Genomic DNA, 20,896 nt, shown 5'->3' with positions numbered 1-20,896 from the left:
ATTATTTACCATTCATTTCTATAGGGCACAAAATAATCTGGTTTGTGTCACACTCAACAGTTTCCTGTGTGCATCAAGAATGGTCCAACACCCAAAGGACATCTAGCCAACTTGACACAACTGAGGGAAGTATTGGAGTCAACTGGGGCCAGCATCCCTGTGGAATGCTTTGGACACCTTGTAGAGTCCATTCCCTGACTAATTGAGGCTGGGGTGCTCTCAGTAATAGGAAGGTGCTCTTAATGTTTTGTACACCCAGTGTATTTTGTGTGTGCGTGTGTGGGCAAGGTGATTCATTGTTGCCGACCCAGGGGAGCCATACAGGCCCAGTTCATATCATGCCCACCCTGCTCCCAGCACTCTTATCAAATTAGTGTCACACACACACACACACAAACACACACACACACACACACACACACACACGCACAAAACCGAGGGAACAAAACACAAAGACATGCATCACAACCCTGTCTAGACTCATCAAGTCCAAAAATACCCCTTCCCATTTCCCATTCATTAAGGAGTAATTCCCTTTTCTTCATGGCTTCTCTCTGCTTCATTTCTTTACCAACAATTAAGGGCTAAATTACATCCTCCTTATGTCCACCATATTGAATCTTCTACTGTAATGTTGATTATCATTGATGATGATGATGACTATCATCAGAACCTTTCTCCTACTCTTCTTACCTCTTTATTTCAGTTGAATGTGAATGTTTTCAGTTGTACAACTGACTTGGTATCTCCCTTTCCTTTCCTTTTCTTAAACAGTATGTCTAATGTCAGGTGAGGAAAAATGCTATATGGTTTTCCACATCCTAACATCCTTTCACATCCTAAAAAGAAGCCATTAAATAGAGGATAAGATTCTCCTTGCTTCGATATAATGTGATACAGTGGTTTTAAAGCCTCAATTGACCAAGCCTGCTGGAGTGTGAGTGGTTTTATTGGTAGTGACTGGATGCAGGTGAGTGGGATGAGGGGGGACTGAGGGAGGGATGAGATGGTTGATGTGTAGAGGTCCCTGTCTGACCCAGGCAGCTGCAGGTTTATAGAGCCATCATCATTGGTATCAGTTCTGCAAATATCCTTGTGTCTATTTGAATGAAAAGGAAATTGACCAGGAGACAGGATGTGTGTGTGTGTGTGTGTGTGTGTGTGTGTGTGTGTGTGTGTGTGTGTGTGTGTGTGTGTGTGTGTGTGTGTGTGTGTGTGTGTGTGTGTGTGTGTGTGTGTGTGTGTGTGTGTGTGTGTGTGTAAGCGGGTTTCTCTTTATGCAGACTGATAGGACTGTCAGAGCTACCCAGGTCAGCAAAAACACACCATGAATTTGACCCATTCAAAGAGCATGGTAGCTTAGTGAAGACAGATATTATTTCAATTACCTACAAAGCAAGGTGCCACTTTGTGTTAAAAAAAAATCACATTTCAACATTGCTGTGAAATATTCTAACAGACAAGCAGAAGTTGATATACAGTACCAGTCAAAAGTTTGGACACACCTACTCATTCAAGGGTTTTCCTTTTTTTTTTTTTTTTTTTTTACATTGTAGAATAGTAGTGATGACATGAAAACTATGAAATAACACATATGGAGTCATGTAGTAACCATAAAAGTGTTAAACAAATCAAAACATATTTTATATTTGAGATTCTTCAAAGTAGGCAACCTTTGCCTTAATGACAATTTTGCACACTTTTGGCATTCTCTCAACCAGCTTCACCTGGAATGCTTTTCCAAAAGTCTTGAAGGAGTTCCCACATATGCTGAGCACTTGTTGGCTGCTTTTCCTTCACTCTGCGGTCCAACTCATCCCAAACCATCTCAATTGGGTTGAGGTCTAGTGATTGTGAAGGCCAGATCATCTGATGCAGCACTCCATCACCATCCTTCTTGTTCAAATATCCCTTACACAGCCTGGAGGTTTTGGGTCAATGTCCTGTAGGAAAACAAATGATAGTCCCACTTAGTGCAAACCAGCTGGGATGGCGTATCGCTGCAGAATGCTGTGGTAGCCATGCTGGTTAAGTGTGCCTTGAATTCTAAATAAATCACTGACAGTGTCACCAGCAAAGTACCCCCACACCATCACACCTCCTCCTCCATGCTTCACAGTGGGATCCACACATGCAAAGATCATCCGTTCACATACTTTGCTTCTCACAAAGACATGGCGGTTGGAACCAAAAATCTCAAATGTGGACTCATCAGACCAAAGGACAGATTTCCAATGGTCCATTACTCGTGTTTCTTTGTCCAGGCAATTCTATTCTTCTTATTGGTGTCGTTTAGTTGTGTTTCTTTGCAGCAATTCGACCATGAAGTCCTGATTCACTCAGTCTCCGTGGGAACAGTTGATGTTGAGATGTGTCTGTTACTTAAACTCTGTAAAGCATTTATTTGGGCTGCAATTTCTGAGGCTGGTAACTCTAATGAATTTAACCTCTGCAGCAGAAGTAATTCTGGATCTTCCTTTTCTGTGGCGGTCCTCATGAGAGCCAGTTTTATCACAGCGCTTGATGGTTTTTGCGACTGCCTTTGAAGAAACTTTACTAATATGGACTTGGTATTTTACCAAATAGGGCTATCTTTTGTGTACCACCCCTACCTTGTCACAACACAACTGATTGGCTCAAATGCATTAAGAAGAAAATAAATTCCACAAATGAACTTTTAACAAAATACACCTGTTAATTGAAATGCATTCCAGGTGGCTACCTCATGAAGCTCATTGAGAGAATGCCAAGAGTGTGCATAGATGTCATCAAGGCAAAGGGTGACTACTTTGAAGAATATAAAACATAAAATATATTTTGATTTGTTTAATACTTTTTTTGGTTACTACATGTGTTATTTCATTGTTTTGATGTCTTCACTATTATTCTACAATGTAGAAAATAGTAAAAAATAAAGAAAAACCCTGGAATGAGTAGGTGTGTCCAAACTTTTGACTGGCACTGTAGGTACTTTCTATTCTTAGTAACCGTCAATCAGCTTCACAACTATGCAGGGGAGGCTGCGGCTGGTCTCTATCTCTTTATCTCTTTCTCTCTCTCTATTTCTCTCTCTCATACACACACGGGTGGGAATAAATAAGGGAATAGAATACTAAGCAAAACCCAACATCCAGGCTCTTGCACATTTGACCTTAGGCTAAGTCTGTGTTTATGCTCGCTGTCAACAAGTGATCATCAGTGATTATAGCAGAGTTGCATGCAAGTCCCACTGCCCATTGTCCAGGCGTTAGTGCAAATGATTTTTGTCATCTTAGTGATAGTGAATGGCCCATAAGGACAAAGAGAGAGCTCAATATTTCACAATGGCAGAGGAAAAGCAACATGATTCAGAGAGAAATGACAAAGAGCAGTAGAAGCCAGACTCAGAGATTGAAACAGAACTGTCATTATATCAGAGACAGAGTATCAAAATAGCCAATAGCCTAGGAAACTTTCAAAAATATTACATTTCCATAATATCTCAAATCAATTGAAACCTAAAAAGAAAACATAAGTCAAATGTGTTGCCAAATCATTATGAATTTACACTTCAGAATCTTGAAATTAATATTTAATTAATTAATTTCCTGTCATTAAATAACGGTGTGTGACTGCTAAACAGTGATATCTACAGTATCTGTGATTACACTAATACAATACAACAAACACTTTAAGTGCCATCGGAACAGTGTTACAGTTCATATATTTTAATTGCAATCCAATATTCAACACAGTACGATAGAAGTGAGGCTTTTCTTTTGTCAGGCAAGGGATTCGATACTGTGATGACGAGAACAAAATGTCAATGCGGAATTAGAACTAAAGTACAGAATTATAATTAACCATTTTAAAGCTCTTACACATGCTCTTCAACATACGGGTGAAACTATGAAACTATGAGACTATGACACAAATCCCAGGCACCAGAGATAAAAGAAGCCTCGCTACTTCAGTAGTATACATCATGAACACAGTTCTCTACTTTTCTAATAGCTTGGCATCTGTTGGTGCATCTCTCGACTCATCCAGTTCCTCTGTTCAAGTGGTTGTATTTTTTTTAACCTTTATTTAACCAGGCAAGTCAGTTAAGAACTAATTCTTATTTTCAGTGACAGCCTAGGAACAATGGGTTAACTGCCTGTTCAGGGGCAGAACGACAGATTTGTACCTAGTCCAACGCTCTAACCACTAGGCTACCCTGCTGCTCCTGGGTTGGAGACCAATGTGAACTATCTGAGAGTAGTAGTGCTGCTGACCTAGGATCAGTTTTAACTTTAGGATAATATTGAACACATGAATAGATCACATGAACAGGGCGGACCTGATCCTAAATCAGCACTCTTACTCTGAGATGCTTTATTAAATATGGTAGTACCAGTCACACTGCCAACTCCAATATCCATAAATCAATTCACATTACAGTGAGTCCATACATTTTTAGTATATGGGCATGCTTGTTTATTTAACTTTCTATTGATTTCTAGATTAATTAGGCTACCAAGCAGGAAATCAGTGTGTAAACAAAGTGACTCGCTAAAAAGCTTAGGCTGCCTAAAAACAGCAGCAGTTTTTCTTTCTACAGTAATATTTGTTCTTCCTAATAAACTGTGTATTAGTTATTGCCTGGAGGATTTCAGTCCAAAAATCCAATCTGGAGAAACAGCCAGGGAACTGGGATTATTAATCTGGGCCTATTCTACATCAGCGTGTGCATTCCAGACCCCAAAGCAGCAGGCTATTTCCTATTGCTAGAGGATAACATATTATTTTATGGAGTAATACTTTACCTGTGAGGACTTGTATGAGTACTTCTATGCTCTAATGAAGTGCTAATGATCAAAACCCAGTAGACCTAAAAGGCTCCAAAACTACTTCCCTCTGCCATACATTGTGTGTATGTGTGCATGTGTGTGTGTGTGTACTCTAGCTTAGGTTGGATCAATAGACAGGAGAATCCTCTTAATGCTGCTGATAGGTCAAGTAATCTAGTAGAGGCCAGTCACTGTGTGTGTGTGCTTGCCCATGTGCCCTGTCTCCTCCCTCCAGGGCTTTGCTCCACGTGCCCGATGCTGAACTGAAATGCAGTGCAAGGTTGGTCTTACCCTGAACATGGGAGGCCACACACCCACCCCCTCGCAGAGTCACACAGAGGCACACATAGAGAGGGATACAGAAATACAGAAAGAGGGAGAGAGAGAGAGAGAGAGAAACAGATAGAGGAAGATGAAAAAGGAGGAATAGGAAATACCGATAAATTGGTGTCTGATGGCAATAATAGAGGTAACACCTATGAGTCAGATATGGTTTATTTCTAGTGTAGATATATTGGGGACCTTGACTAGGGAGACCGAGAGAAGATTGTGCAGGAAGTTATGCGATATAAGTGGATGAGGGTCAACAGTCATAAAGACTGGTTGTCATAGGGTCAGGTAAACAAATGTGACGTTCAGAACAACAACAAAAACAAGACAAATAAGACAACAACAAAAACAAGACATAGGTTTGTCAAGGTATGTGGAAAATAAGAAGAGCAATGAACACTGAACAAAAATATAAATGCAACATGTAAAGTGTTGGTCCCATATTTCATGAGCTGAAATAAAAGATCCCAGAAATCTTCCATACACACAAAAAGCTTATTTCTTTAAAATGTTGTGAACAAATGTATTTACATCCCTGTTATTTAAAAAAAAAAATTCAAATGAACAATTTTCTCCCCAATTTCGTGGTACCCAATTGTTAGTAGCTACTATCTTGTCTCATCGCTACAACTCCCGTACAGGCTCGGGAGAGACGAAGGTCGAAAGTCATGCGTCCTCCGATACACAACCCAAACAAGCCATACTGCTTCTTAACACAGCGCGCATCCAACCCGGAAGCCAGCCGCACCAATGTGTCGGAGGAAACACCGTGCACCTGGCAACCTTGGTTAGAGCACACTGCGCCCGGACCGCCATAGGAGTCGCTGATGCGCGATGAGACAAGGATATCCCTACCGGCCAAACCCTCCCTAACCCGGACGACGGTAGGCCAATTGTGTGTCGCCCCACGGACCTCTCGGTCGCGGCAGGTTACGACAGAGCCTGGGCACGAACCCAGAGTCTCTGGTGGCCCTTAACCACTGCACCATCCGGGAGGCCCTTACATCCCTGTTATTGAGCATTTCTCCTTTGCCAAGATAATCCATCCACCTGAGAAATGTGGCATATGAAGAAGCTGATTAAACAGCATGATCATTACACAGGTGCACCTTGTGCCGGGGGACAATAAAAGGCCAGTCTAAAATGTGCAGTTTTGTCACCCAGCACAATGCTATGATGATATGTCTCAAGTTTTGAATGAGCGTGCAATTGGCATGTTGACATGCTGCATGCCTCCAATGTCATTTGAGAGAATTTGGCAGGGCGTCCAACCGGCCTCACAACCATGCCAGCCCAAGTCCTCCACATCCGGCTTCTTTACATGCAGGATCATCTGAGACCAGGCACCTGGATGAAACTGAGGTATTTCTGTTTGTAATAAAGCCCTTTTGTGTGGAAAAACTCATTTTGATTGGCTGGGCCTGGCTCCCAACTGGGTGGACCTATGCCCTCCCAGGTCCACCCATATGGCTGTGCCCCTGCCCAGTTATGTGAAATCCATAGATTAGGGCCTAATTCACTGAATTCCTTATTTGAACTGTAACTCAGTAAAATCGTTGAAATTGTTGCAAGTTGTGTCTATATTTTTGTTCAGTATATAAACATAATGTAAAACATTAATATAATGTACAAGATTAACATAATGTAACATATTAACATAATGTAACAAATTAACATGCATTTTTTTGCTTTCAATAAAACCTGGTAGAACTTAATGTTAACTTAACGTCTCTTATGGGCAAAAATTGCTTCTGGACATCAGAACAGCGATTACTTACCTCGAACTGTACAAAGATTTTTTCTTTAACGAGCCGTGGCTCTACAGGTTCCCACTCCTGGTCCTCGGGACCGTCCTTCTGGCTGGTGTCCTGCGGCTGGAGCCGCGCGACAGGGAGGGGGTACTGTCACGTCTACTCCTGCTCCTCATCTCTGGTGCTCGTTGTCGCCAGTTTACTCATCATTACTCACACCTGCCACCGTCGTTACATGCACCTGCGCTTCATGTGACTCACCTGGACTCCAGCACCTTCCTGATTACCTCCCCTATATCTGTCACTCCGAATGGTTAATTCCCCAGGCATTATTGATTCTGTTTCTGTGCTTCATGTCTGTACGCTACTCGTGTTACATTTATTATTAAATTCACTCCCTGTACTTGCTTTCTGTCTACCAGTGTACACCGATACAGGGGACGCAGGTCTGGGTGCCTTGTGAGAATTTGACGGCAAGCGGGCAACCCGCCTCTACCATCCATCCTATTGGCCATCATGCAATCATTGGAGAATAAACTGGATGAACTCTGTTCAAGACGATCCTAACAACGGAACATTAAAAACGGTAATTTCTTATGTTTCACAGAGTCGTGGCTGAATGACGACATGGATAATATACAGTTGGCTAGTTATTCTATGCGTCAGCAAGACAGAACAGCTGCGTCCGGTAAGACAGGGGGTGGCGGTCTGTGTCCATTTGTCAATAACAGCTGGTGCGCAAAATCAAATACTAAGGAAGTCTCAATGTTTAGATCGTCTGAGTTAGAGTATCTCATGATAAACTGTAGACCACACTATTTACCAAGAGAGTTTTCATCTAGATTTTTTGTAGCTTTGTATTTACCACCACAAACCGATGCTGGCACTAAGACCGCACTCAATGATCTGTAACGGCCATACGCAAACAAGAAAATGCTCATCCTAGTGGCCAGGAACTTTAATGCAGGGAAACTTAAATGCATTTTTCCTCATTTCTATCAGCATGTTACAGTTGCAACTAGAGGGGAAAAAACTCGAGGCCACCTTTACTCCACACACAGAGACACATACAAAGCTCTCTCTCACCCTCCATTTGGCAAATCTGACCATAATTCTATCATACTGATTCCTGCTTACAAGGAAAAACTAAAGCAGGAAATATCAGTGACTCGCTCAATACGGAAGTGGTGAGATGACACAGATGCTAAGCTACAGGACTCTTCTTCTAGCACAGACCGGAATATGTTCCAGGACTCGGTCCGATGGCATTGAGGAGTATACCACATCAGTCACCAGCTTCATCAAAAAGTGCATTGATGACGTTGTCCCTACAATGACCGTACGTACATACCCCAACCAGAAGTCTTTGATTACAGGCAACATCCGCACTGAGCTAAAAGGTAGAGCTGCCAATTTCAAGGAGCGGTACTCTAACCCGGACGCTTATAAGAAATCCCGCTATGCCCTCAGCTATACCATCAAAGAGGGAAAGCGTAAATACAGGACTAAGACACAACACTGGCTCTGACGTTCGTTGGATGTGGCAGAGCTTGCAAACTATTACAGATGACAAAGGGAAGCCCAGCTGCAAGCTTCCCAGTGACACAAGCCAAACAGACGAGCTAAATGACTTCTATGCGCGCTTAGAGGCAAGCAACACTGAAGCATGCATGAGAGCACAAGCAGTTTCGGATGACTGTGTGATCACGCTCCTGGTAACCAATGTGAGTAAGACAGGTCAACATTCACTGGTAGCATACAATATCTGCCCCGTTGTCTTAAAGGACCCATTAAAGGACTATGCCAGTTCTGGACTTACTAGATTTACACATCTAGTTTTTCTGGATCTATGTCAAGTAATGTAAGGGGAAAAAATGTCACAGCAGCCATTTTGGGAGGGGGTGTGGATGACCACACACCATAGCAGTCATCTTTGTCAAGTAATATATGTCAAGTAATGCAAGGGGAAAAAAATGGCACAGCAGCCATTTTGGGAGGGGGTGTGGATGACGGATTACCAGGACTTCTGGCAAGTACTCTGACTGGCAAGTCTCTTCTCTGACATTTTCAACCTGTCCCTGGCCGAGTCTGTAATACCTGCATGTTTCAAGCAGACCACCATAGTCCCTGTGCCCAAGAATACCAAGGTAACCTGCCTAAATGACTACTGACAGAGTGCACTCACGTCTGTAGCCATGAAGTGCTTTGACATGCAGGTCATGGCTCACATCAACATCATCATCCCAGAAACCCTAGATCCACTCCAATTTGCATACCGCCCCAACAGATCCACAGATTATGCAATCTCTGTTGCATTCACCACTGCCCTTTCCCACCTGGACAAAATGAACACCTATGTGAGAATGCTGTTCCTTGACTACAGCTCAGTGTTCAATGCCATAGTGCTCTCCAAGCTCATCACTAAGGTAAGGACCCTGGTACTAAACACCTCCCTCTGCAACTGGATCGTGGACTTCCTGACAGACCTCCCCCAGGTGGTAAGCATAGGCAACAACACATTTGCCACGCTGATCCTTAACACAGGGGCCCTTCAGTGGTGCGTGCTTAGTCCCCTCCTGTACTCCTTGTTCACCAATGACTGTGTGGCCAAAAGCAAGACTCCAACACCCTCATTAAGTTTGCAGACGACAACGGTTGGAGGCCTGATCACAGACAACGATGAGACAGCCTATAGGGAGGAGGTCAGAGAACTGGCAATGTGGTGCCAGGACAACAACCTCTCCCTCAACGTGATCAAGACAAAGAAGTTGATCATGGACTACATGAAAAGGAGGGCCGAGCACACACCCATTCTCATCGACAGGACTGTAGTGGAGCTAGTTCAGAGCTTCAAGTTCCTTGGTGTCCACATCACCAACAAACTATCATGGTCCAAACACACCAAGACAGTCGTGAAGAGGGCACGACAACGCCTATTTCCCCTCATGGGTCCTCAGATCCTCAAAAAGTTCTACAGCTGCACCATCGAGAGCATCCTGACTGGTTGCGTCACCGCCTGTTATGGCAACTGCTCGGCCTCCGACCGCAAGGCGCTATACAGAGGGTAGTGCGTACGGCCCAGTACATCACTGGAGCCAAGCTTCCTGCCATCCAGGTCCTCTATACCAGGCGGTGTCAGATGAAGGCCCAAAAAATTGCCTAAGACTCCAGCCACCCTAGTCATAGACTGTTTTCTCTGCTACCGGACGACAAGCGGTACCGGAGTGCTAAGTCTAGGTCCAAGAGGCTTCTTAACAGCTTTTATCCCCAATCCATAAGACTGCTGGACAGCTAGTCAAATGGCTACCCAAACTATTTGCATTGACCTCCCCCCCTTTTTTTTTCTTATGCCGCTGCTACCTGCTGTTTATTATCTGTATCTATACATATTACCTCAACTACTTCGACTAACCTGTATCCCCGCATATTGACTCGGTACCGGTACCCCCTGTATATAGCCTCGTTATTGTTGCTCTTTTATTTATTACTTTAGTTTATTTAGTAAATATTTTTCTTAACTCTTATTTTTTTTAACTACATTGTTAGTTGTAAGGGCTTGTAAGAAAGCATTTCACGGTAAGGTCTACACTTATTGTATTCGGCGCATGTGACAAATAAAATTTGATTTTAATCAATTGACATGTCGGTTTCTTTCATGTCGGTTTCTTTCATGTCCTATGCTCTGCTTTTATCCTGTGAGTGTCCAAACTGGGTTCTGAGGCAGGCCAGGGTTTGTGGCCATGATCAATAATTAGGTGGCCGCTAGCCTTGATCCTAATTATCCTAGCTTTGGAGGAGATTAGCCTGCACCTGAGCCCCATTCTCAGCCTGTCTTAAAAACAACTCCCTCCCAATCAGCCTAGCCTCACTACCCAGAACCCCTAGCCTCTGCCCAATAAAGGGAAATACAGGTGGGGACAAGACACCTTAGTTTATCAGTTTACTCACCAGATCTCTCTCTCTTGCTCTCTTGCTCTGTTTTTCTCTTTCTCACTCTCCCTTCTCTTCCATAGTGACTTTGTGGATTAGTAATGAACCTGTGTTATTGTTGCCCAATAACATAAACAGAGGCAGTTCATAGAAGGGCTAGAGAAGGGAGATGGAGAAGATTACTATGAGCAGCAGCACGTGTGTGTGTGTGTGTGTGTGTGTGTGTGTGTGTGTGTGGTTGTGTGTGTGCGTGTGAGCCTAACCTAGAGTGGGGGATGTTTTTAGAGTGTGACAGGCAGCTCAGACAACCGGTTGTTCTAAAAATAAACATTTCTAAGGAGTTCCTCATGTATGTCTCTATCCAGGGGCCAATCTCAACTGCTAAACTGATACCAGAAGCAGCCATTTAAATCGTCTGTTAACGCACCACAACACAATTAGTTAATTTTCACTGGCATCTGTTTGTTCTCTTCGTCATCATCCATTTTTACATCCATCTATAGAATGCATGGGGATTGAAGTTCAGAGTATTTTTAAAATTTTTATTGAGGTTGAAAATTGAAAATCCATGAAAGCCATTGATGCAATATTCATCATGTGTATACCAGATATTTAAACAGCAGATTAATCAGATACTGTTCACCCAATTTAGACTGTCTGCCTCTCTGTATGTCTGTCTGTCGTCCTGTCCATCTATCTGTGTCAGTAATAATGAAACTCTTACATGAGGATGTACAGTAGCTACTACCGAGCAGCAATATGTTCAAGACATGTAAGACAGAAGGTCAGGCTCATAATAATGTGTAGTCTACATCCTGAGTCCCACATCTTTGTACTTCTTTAGGCCAGTGAGGTGTTGAAATGTCACTGATGAAAAGCAGTGCCAAGCCCAGGCCCTTTGAGGAAGGAGCCCAGAGGCTGTCTGTGGTCTGTGCAGTTGACAGATGCACACTCTGGCTCTGTCCCAAATGACACCCTATTCTCTATGTAGTGCACTACTGTTGACCATATCTCTGGTCAAAAGTAGCGCACTATAGGGAATTTGGTGCAATTTGGGGCACATTCTTGGCCTCTCATTGTCATGCTGAGGAGTTGGTGATCCCTAGATGTGAACCAGAAATAGGTCATCATATGGTGTGTGATTGTTGGAATAACGGTTGTGATTTACTGTATACTTGGGTTGGGGTCAATGCCATTTCAGTACAGTCAGTTAAGGAACTGAATTGAAATTCCAATGTTACACAAACCCTAACATTGATATACGTACAGTATCAGATATCAACTTTCTCAAATTTTCTTGTCTCTTTTCTTCCTTCCACCACAACATCAACATCCTGTGCATCGTCTCTCTGTTTGCATGTTATGGCATAATCACTTATTCAGAGTGAGTTTCATCATTGGAAGCCAACGATGCAGACAACTGAAGAGAGTGTCTGTCTGGGTGAAATAGTTGAGTTTTCTGCTTTACATAGGTAGGCCATCTTTGAGCTATTGCACACCAACCTCCCCCTGGCACAGATGGGTTTTGGTGTGTGTGTGTGTGTGGCCGTCATTTTGCCTCTGATGGATGACTAATCTTCTCCTGGTAATGACTGAGGAGGAGCTACCTTCTGAATGCCAAGCAGCTGGATAGGAGGAGATGGAGTGAGAGGAGGGGGGGGGAGTGACAGTTGGGGAGAGAAGGAGAGGGTGAGTGAGAGGAGAGTAAGAGGGAGAGAAAGAGGGAGAGAAAGAGAGGAGGGAGATGGAGAGGAGGGAGACAGAGAGTGGCTACAACACCATGAAGCCCCAAAGAATTTTAAAGAGGAGACACGTGTTTCTGAATTCCCTAGCTGTGTCTGATTCAGATTGATAGTATCTAGATCTCCTGTGTAATAACCTGTGTACAACATAAGCTTTCGTGTTTCATTGCTTTTGACCATGAAATACAATAAAACACATACAAGAGTGCAAAATGAAGAGGGGGCTGCTTGAAGGAAATGATTCTCTTCACTCAGCTAGCTCAATGCAGTAACCGAACATTGTAATCATAATTATACTGTATTCACACCCTCACTAAGACATAAATAATATATACAGTACCAGTCAAAAGTTTGGACACACCAACTCATTCAAGGGTTTTTCTTTATTTTTACTAATGTCTACATTGTAAAATAATAGTGAAGACATAAAAACTATTAAATAACACATACGGAATCATGTAGTAACCAAAAAAGTGTTTTAAAAAAATGAGAATATATTTAATATTTTAGATTCTTCAAAGTAGTCACTATTTGCCTTGATGACAGCTTTGCACACTCCTGGCATTCTCTCAACCAAATTTGTGAGGAAGTCACCTGGAATGTATTTCAATTAACAGCTGTGCCTTGTTAAAAGTTAATTTGTGGAATTTCCCATGCATTTGAGCAAATCAGTTATGTTTTGACAAGGTAGGGGTGGTGTTCAGAAGATAGCCTTATTTGGTAAAAGACCAAGTCCATATTATGGCAAGAACAGCTCAAATAAGTGAAGAAAAATGACAGTCCATCATTACTTTAACCTCTCTATGCACGGAACCCACAAGCGGGCTGAAATTCCACAACATACGGTGATCGCTACATAAATAGTCATATTAAACATTCATGAAAATAGAAGTGTCTCACATGTTTCGAAAGCCTAGAATCTTGCTAATCCAACTGCGTTGTCAGATTTAAAAAAGGGTTTACTGAGAGCCCCTCTATTTACATAGAGCCCCATTAAAAAAAACAATTTTATCCAGCACAGGCGTAACATAATCACAAACTGCATTAAAATAAATAGTTTACCTTTGACGATCTTCGTCTGTTTGCAATTCCAATGCTCATTGTTACACAATGAATGATCTTTTGTTTCATAAAATCTGTTTTTATAGCCCAACACGAAACATTTTGTGAACCCGCTTGTGTCGTGAATTCTGTCTCATTCCATTTTCGACGACACATTCCAGGTAAATAACCGACACAGATAGTGACTTTTCCAGTCATGTTTGGTTTCACTGCAATCAACTGGTTTGTTTGTAACACAATCAAACATGATGGGCCATTTCGCGGGACGTATTGACTGAAAGAAACCGATTTGAAGACAACAAGTCATGACATCATTGTGCACCAATGATTTGCCCGCTGTTTCGTTGATTGACTGTCTTTTAACCCAATGACCACTGATCGTCTTGAAATCTAGCTGGGTAGATAGCCAATAATCCGAGCTAAATGACAATAGGTCATGTTTATGTGTTGCAAGACCAACCCATGTAGTAAGCTCCAGCGTAACGAGTCATTCGCTATTGAAGTTTCATACTGGAAGGAGAAACACATATTACGCATTGCATTGTTTGGTAAACGCGCAGATTCAGCTGTTTATATATCAATCATCATGGCGACTAAGTCAGGGAAAGCTAAATCTAAGTCTAGATATACAGATGTACACACAATTTTAGAATAAATTGATTGGGAAGGTGAGACAGAGATTGTTGTAGAACGATTCATTTAGCGATTATGGAGGAATATTCTTTGAATGGGAGAGGACATCGTTTTGGACTGGTAAGTTCTTATCATGCTAATGCCCTTGTTTGAAATTAATAATATAAAATATTATTTGTGATTTTTATTTTATTTTAGAAGCAATATATAAACATGTAATGTCATGAAATGTGAGATGCGTGTGTCTGCCGTCCCACCCCAACCCAAATGAAATAGCCTATTTGAGACTGTTGAGGGGAGGGCAGGCCCACAACAAGGGCCAAAGTGAAATGGAGACAGTAGATACAGCTGGTCTGTTGTAATATAATAAAGACAGTAGTTCTAGCTGGTCTGTCATAATATAATAGAGACAGTAGATCTAGCTGAAATGTCATAATATAAAAGAGACAGCAGATCTAGCAGGTCATAATAATATATTCAACCTTATGTTCCCTGTACTCTATATATATCTGTTTATTATACCTGTTGATACAGGGCTCATATGTGAAACTATTCTAACTGAACATTTTCTTTCACAGTGACACTGACTCTGAATGGCAGCCCCCAGGGCCAAGGTGTCCATCCCCCACTGAAGCTGGTTCATCCAGCTCCTGCCACAAGTGGTGTTCATCTGCCCAAATGTATTTCTGCAGGCATGGATGTGCCTTGGGGCCAAAAGGGCACAGCATGGAGGCGTCGCTGTGTTCTTTGCAAAATTAAGTCCCCCATCAGCTGCGCCACATGCTTGGTGACCCTCTGCTTTACAGCAGAAAGAGACTGCTATGGCACCTGGCATCAGCAGCACAATATTGTGTAGCGCTTGGGCAAAGTGGGTGGGGTTATATCCTTTCTGTTTGGCCCTGTCCGGAGGTCTCATCTCAGTGTCTCCTGACCCCTCCTGTCTCAGCCTCCAGTATTTATGCTGCAGTAGTTTGTGTCGGGGGGCTAGGGTCAGTTTGTTATATCTGGAGTACTTCTTCTGTCTTATCCAGTGTCCTGTGTGAATTTAAGTATGCTCTCTCTAATTCTCTCTTTCTCTCTCTCGGAGGACCTGAGCCCTTGGACCATGCGTCAGGACTACCTGGCATGATGACTCCTTGCTGTCCCCAGTCCACCTTGCCTTGCTGCTGTTCCAGTTTCAACTGTTCTGCCTGCGGCTATGGAAACCTAAACTGTTCATTTTTACTCTTGAGGTGCTGTCCTGTTGCACCCTCTACAACCACTGTGATCTTCACCCGGCACAGCCAGAAGAGGACTGGCCACCCCTCATAGCCTGGTTCCTCTCTAGGTTTCGTCATAGGTTTTTGCCTTTCTAGGGAGTTTTTCCTAGCCACCGTGCTTCTACACCTGCATTGCTTGCTGTTTGGAGTTTTAGGCTGGGGCTATATAAATAGATTTGATTTGATAGAGGACTGAGGGTCTTCCAAATATTGAAAATGTGTAAATAGTCACCCGTGTTATTTTGTAAATGTATATATATATATATTTTTTTTTTCATATATTTTTTAATCAATAATTATTTTTTATAATTGTTTGTTTTTTCTTCTTTTTTTCTCAATTTTCTTTGGGGGGGGGTGTGTTAGAATACCATTTTGGTATTTTGTATATAGTTATTTGTTTCAAAATGTATACCTTCACCAATTTGGCCACTTGGGTACATTTGGGCTACTTGTGTGGGACACCTTGGTGACTTCATTATAAATGTCATGTAGCACACTCATTTTGGAAATTATCATTCTGAAACTTTGCACAAGTACTGTTGCCCTCTTACATTTTTCACTGAAATTGTCCCCATCATCTTATCTGAATGTTTGTTTTATCTTGTTCATTTTAAAGATGATGATACAAAAATAAAAATAAAAAACATGTTTTTTCCCATTGTTTTATCTAAACCAGATCTATTGTGTTATATTCTCCTACATGCAATTGACATTTACACAAACTTCAGTGTTTTCTTTCAAATGGTACCAAGAATATGCATATCCTTGGTTCTGTGCCTGAGCTACAGGTTGTTAGATTTGGGTATGTCTTCGGGCGGAAATTGCACAACGTAGGCGGGTAGCTGTAAGAGCAATGAAGGTCAGTCAATGTGGAAAATTCTTCAAGTGAAGTTGCAAAAACCATCAAGTGCTATGATGAAACTGGCTCTCATGAGGACCGCCACGGGGTTCAAGTAACAGACACATCTCAACATCAGCTGTTCAGAGAAGACTGCGTAAATCAGGCCTTCATGGTTGAATTGCTGCAAAGAAACCACTACTTAAGGACACCAATAACAAGAAGAGACTTGCTTGGGCCAAGAAACACCAGCAATGGACATTAGACCAGAGGAAATCTGTTGTTTGGTCTGATGAGTCCAAATTGTACATTTTTGGTTCCAACCGCCATGTCTTTGTGAGAAAGCTGAAAAAATGAACGGATGATCTCTGCATGTGTGGTTCCCACTGTGAAGCATGGAGGAGGAGGTGTGGTGGTGTGGGGGTGCTTTGCTGGTGACATTGCCAGTGATTTATTTAGAATTCAATACACACTTAACCAGCATGGCTACCACAGCATTCTGCAGTGATACGCCATCCCATCTAGTTTGAGCAAAGTGGGACTATCATTTGTTTTTCGACAGGACAATGACCCAACACACCTCCAGGCTGTGTAAGGGCTATTTGACCAAGAAGGAGAGTGATGCAGTGCTGCATCAGTTGACCTGGCCTCCACAATCACTTGACCTCAACCAAATTGACACTTTTTTGGTTACTACATGATTCCATATATGTTATTTCATAGTTTTGATGTCTTCACTATTATTCTACAATGTAGAAAAAATAAAAACCCTTGAATGAGCAGGAGTGTCAAAACTTTTGACTGGTACTGTATGTTCACAGATGTTTCCAATATAGGAGTTTTTCATGTGGAATCACATTGTATCTTATGGATTTTCTGTGTATTCAATGATTAGGACCTAAAGTTAGGATAATATTGTAGTTTACCAGAGAGAGAAGAGGGGAACTGTGGGTTCGGTCTAAAGTGAGCTCTGCAATACTGGGTCTTTTTTTGTTCAAGACAGGAGAGCGATGAAGATGGAGAATGACAAAGCGATATTTAGGATTTATCCTTCTCTCATGCTTTTTTCTTTTTGGTGTTCATTCTGCCTCTCCAGATCTCACAAGCTGCTCTCCTACACATGACAACTTCACTTTAAACTTTAAAAAGATGACTTAGTCATGAAAAATGCTCTCCCTCCTCCGTTCTTACTCATGCACATAAACAAACGCACGCACGCACGCAGACACACAGAACACACACACACAAACACATACACACACACACGCAATACGCACAAGGATTCACACATCCATGAGTACTGTGATGATTCCTGATATCTTCCAAACAACTCTCTTCACCTGGCAGAGGTGATATATCTGTCTATATAAAAATACACAGGTGGCCACCCTTGTGAATTGCTATTTTTACAGCTGCTCACAGATATGCGTATGTGCTACTGTTTCTCTAATTGGGGAATGGACAAAGTCTATTAATGGATCAAAATGGATATCATTTTATAGTGCAATATATAACAGTTATACAGCAATTATGTTATTTATATGCCTGTTAGCTGATACATGTTATACACAGAAATTAATTGTGTTCTGTGCATAGGCCCCGAAGTGCCATACCTGTTTTCATTTGTATATATGAAACCCAGTAGTCTACTTTAGTTTGTGCAAATGAATTGTTCTAAGAAATAATCGACATACTTCTCTCACTTAAAACTACAGTAAATAGGCTACAGTATAGTTCACTAAGCCCAGATAAAGATAGTTATTTGCTCTGTGTGGGGACTGTAGTGCCAGCTACCTCTCAAATCTCTGTTTTGTGTTGGAGATCTGTTGAGTTACTAATACGTGTCTTATCTCCACTTCATAATGCGCAGGCGTGATCCAATCTAAGCCTAGCGAAAAGCTGTCAGATTCAGAACTCGACCGTCGTGTGCTCGAGTCTGTTTCCACACTGTATTCCTCGCACGAGTGAAACAAAAGCTGCCGAGAGCCTACTTTTTGGAGTCTTCCTGAAGGGGAGAAAATGCTTGCACGTTTCCTTGGTGACTGATCTCCACGAACAACAGATTTCAACCTGTGGATACTGCGTGGCGTGCGCCAGTTTCCAGCCATAGGGATTCGGGACGCTCTCCCCTCTAGCCGGCTGCGTGCTTGATTGTTTCCCGGCGTCGGTCTGTGGCGCGCTGTGTGGTCCAGTGTCTCGTTTATGAATGGCCCTGACATGGAGGAAATTCCGTTTCAGAAAGTCAAAACCCGGCGGAAGAAAAGCCACTGTCCACCCGGCGTCCCTCTGACTACCATCGCATGCGAGGACGAGTTCGACTGTAAGGAGCTGGAGTCTCTGTTCCAGAACTACAACCTAAAGCTGGAGCAGACGTCCACTCTCAAAGCCCTGGCGGTGCTCATCATCATGGCATCGACGCTGGCCGTGGTGGAGTTGCTTTCCGGGCCCAATCTGACCATCCCCAAGGGGTCCCATCCTGTCCACTGTATCGTCTTCGTATCCCTCTTCATTGTCACCAACGTCAAATACCTACAGGTGACCCAGCTCCAGCAGATCGTCAACCTGACCTTGCTCTTCGCCTTCACCTTCTCGTTCCTCTGCTGTCCCTTCTCTCTCGGAGCCGTGGGGCTAGAGCCCCCGACCAACCCGGAGCAGGGCATGTGGCAGCTCATGCTGGTTACATTCGTCGCCTACTCACTCCTGCCCGTGCGGACTCTGTTAGCAGTAGTGTTTGGAATAATGATTGCCATCTCTCATGTAATTGTGACAGCGACCTCGGTGACTGTCAAGACGCAGAAATTATGGAGAACGGTAAGTGGGTGCATACTAATTTGTATGTGTGTATACACAGTTAACCACCAGACTGTTCAAGGCATGGGTAACGGCTTTTATGAAGAACCGATTAGGGATAACATCCGCGAGAGGAAGCAATGGGTAGACCTATGTCAATATGAAGTTCAGCACCGTCAAACTGGACAGCGACCGGCAGCTTTTCATACGTATACATTTCAGTCATTCAGCAGAGACTCTTATCCAGAGCGATTTACAGTAGTGAGTGCATACATTTTCATACTGGTCCCCCGTGGGAGTCGAACACACAACCCTGGCGTTGCCATGCTCTAACAAATGAGCCACACCGTACTACAATGTCTCGCTTGTGGAAGACCTACAAAGTTAAATTCTTAAATTAAATATGTTTTAGGTTTCTATATGTAATGGTTAAATTTATGTAGAATAGAAACAATTGTGAACTCAAGCCATGCATTTCCTTTTTATAACGAGCGTGTGCTGGATGTAGGCCTACAGTAGGCTGGTAGAAATTGCGCGGCTCTACAGTAGCTTATAGAAAGTGCAAGGCTGTGCGAGATGATGAACGGAGAGAATTTTGATAACCACTACAGACAGTAGAGCAGAGGGGTATCTCACGAAGCAGGTTTGAGGAGGTAACTTTGGTCAACACTTGAGTTCAGTTCGGGATAACTGGCCATACGAAAGTGTGTCACCTTTTAATAGGTACATTTCTATGGCAAGGAGTCCTTCAAAACTAACCTGCTCCGGGGCAGGCCAACTCATCGCTATCTTCACTTATCATGAATGAAATGACAGCCACGAGTTGAGGACCAATGAAATCAGATTTCCTCCCTCTTGCAAAGATTGCGTCATCACCCCCTTCATTTGAGAGATGACTGATTACATATTTTATTAATTAACGTTTGTTTGTGTGTTAAAAAAGAGTAATCTTAAAATATATCACATTATGTGGAAAGCCGTTTTAACATATATTTATATATATTTTATATTAATAATTAATATTTTTTTATATAAATAATGAATTTGTTGATATCAATAATCATATAATAATGACCTTCATAGGGGCTGAATTCCATTTGCATGCTCCTACATACAGTTGCTTGTGAAAGTCCACACACCCCTTGCAGTCTTCACATTTTGCTGCAATGAAAATGAATCAAAAAATTGATTACATTTTATTATTTTCCTATAGATCTACACAACGTACTGCTCTTTTTAAAATTTTAGAACCAAAATAATTTTAAAAAGTAAGAAATGAAAATGTGTTGATTGCATGTATTGATTGAGTATGTCTTCACACCCCAGAGGTAATACTTGGTGGAAGAACTTTTGTCCGCCATCACAGCTGGGAATCATTTGGAATAACATTCTACTAACCTTGCACAACTCTAAGGGCAAAATATCTATTGTTTTTGCCAAAATTACTCAAGCTCAGTATATTTGTTTGGGAATAATTGCCAGACAACAATATTCAATTCTTGTCTCTGATTTTCAAGCAGATTTAGATCAGGACTGAGACTACTAGACCATTCAGGAACACTCAGCACCTCTTGGAAAGCCGTTCTGCTGTGTCTTTCGAATTAGAATTTTTAAAATTGTTTCGCTGAAAATAAAACTATGGCAGTGTTAGGTTTTCAGAAGACTATGGCAGATTTTCCTCTTCATGTTTTACCTGCCCTTTGCTCCTTTCAAATTCATTTTGATCTTAACATACAGTACTCCCAGCCCC

At 42.2% G+C, this 20,896-nt stretch overlaps 1 protein-coding gene across 2 annotated transcripts in view; it reads left to right on the top strand.

Moving 5' to 3' along the window:
• The first annotated feature begins 18,254 nt into the window (after positions 1-18,254).
• Positions 18,255-20,896, top strand: part of LOC112260578 (adenylate cyclase type 1-like) — a 55,566-nt gene continuing 52,924 nt past the window's right edge. For both annotated transcript variants that reach the window (XM_042328826.1, XM_042328825.1), the window contains exon 1: positions 18,255-19,167. In XM_042328826.1, coding sequence (XP_042184760.1) covers positions 18,559-19,167 — 609 coding nt within the window. In that variant the 5' untranslated portion in view covers positions 18,255-18,558. The remainder of the gene's footprint in view (positions 19,168-20,896) is intronic.

Source organism: Oncorhynchus tshawytscha, linkage group LG10, assembly GCF_018296145.1.
Source record: "Oncorhynchus tshawytscha isolate Ot180627B linkage group LG10, Otsh_v2.0, whole genome shotgun sequence".
Classification (NCBI taxonomy): Eukaryota; Metazoa; Chordata; class Actinopteri; order Salmoniformes; family Salmonidae; genus Oncorhynchus; species Oncorhynchus tshawytscha.
The sequence above is the reverse complement of the archived record's forward strand: the minus strand, read 5'-3'. Positions and strand labels throughout refer to the sequence as shown.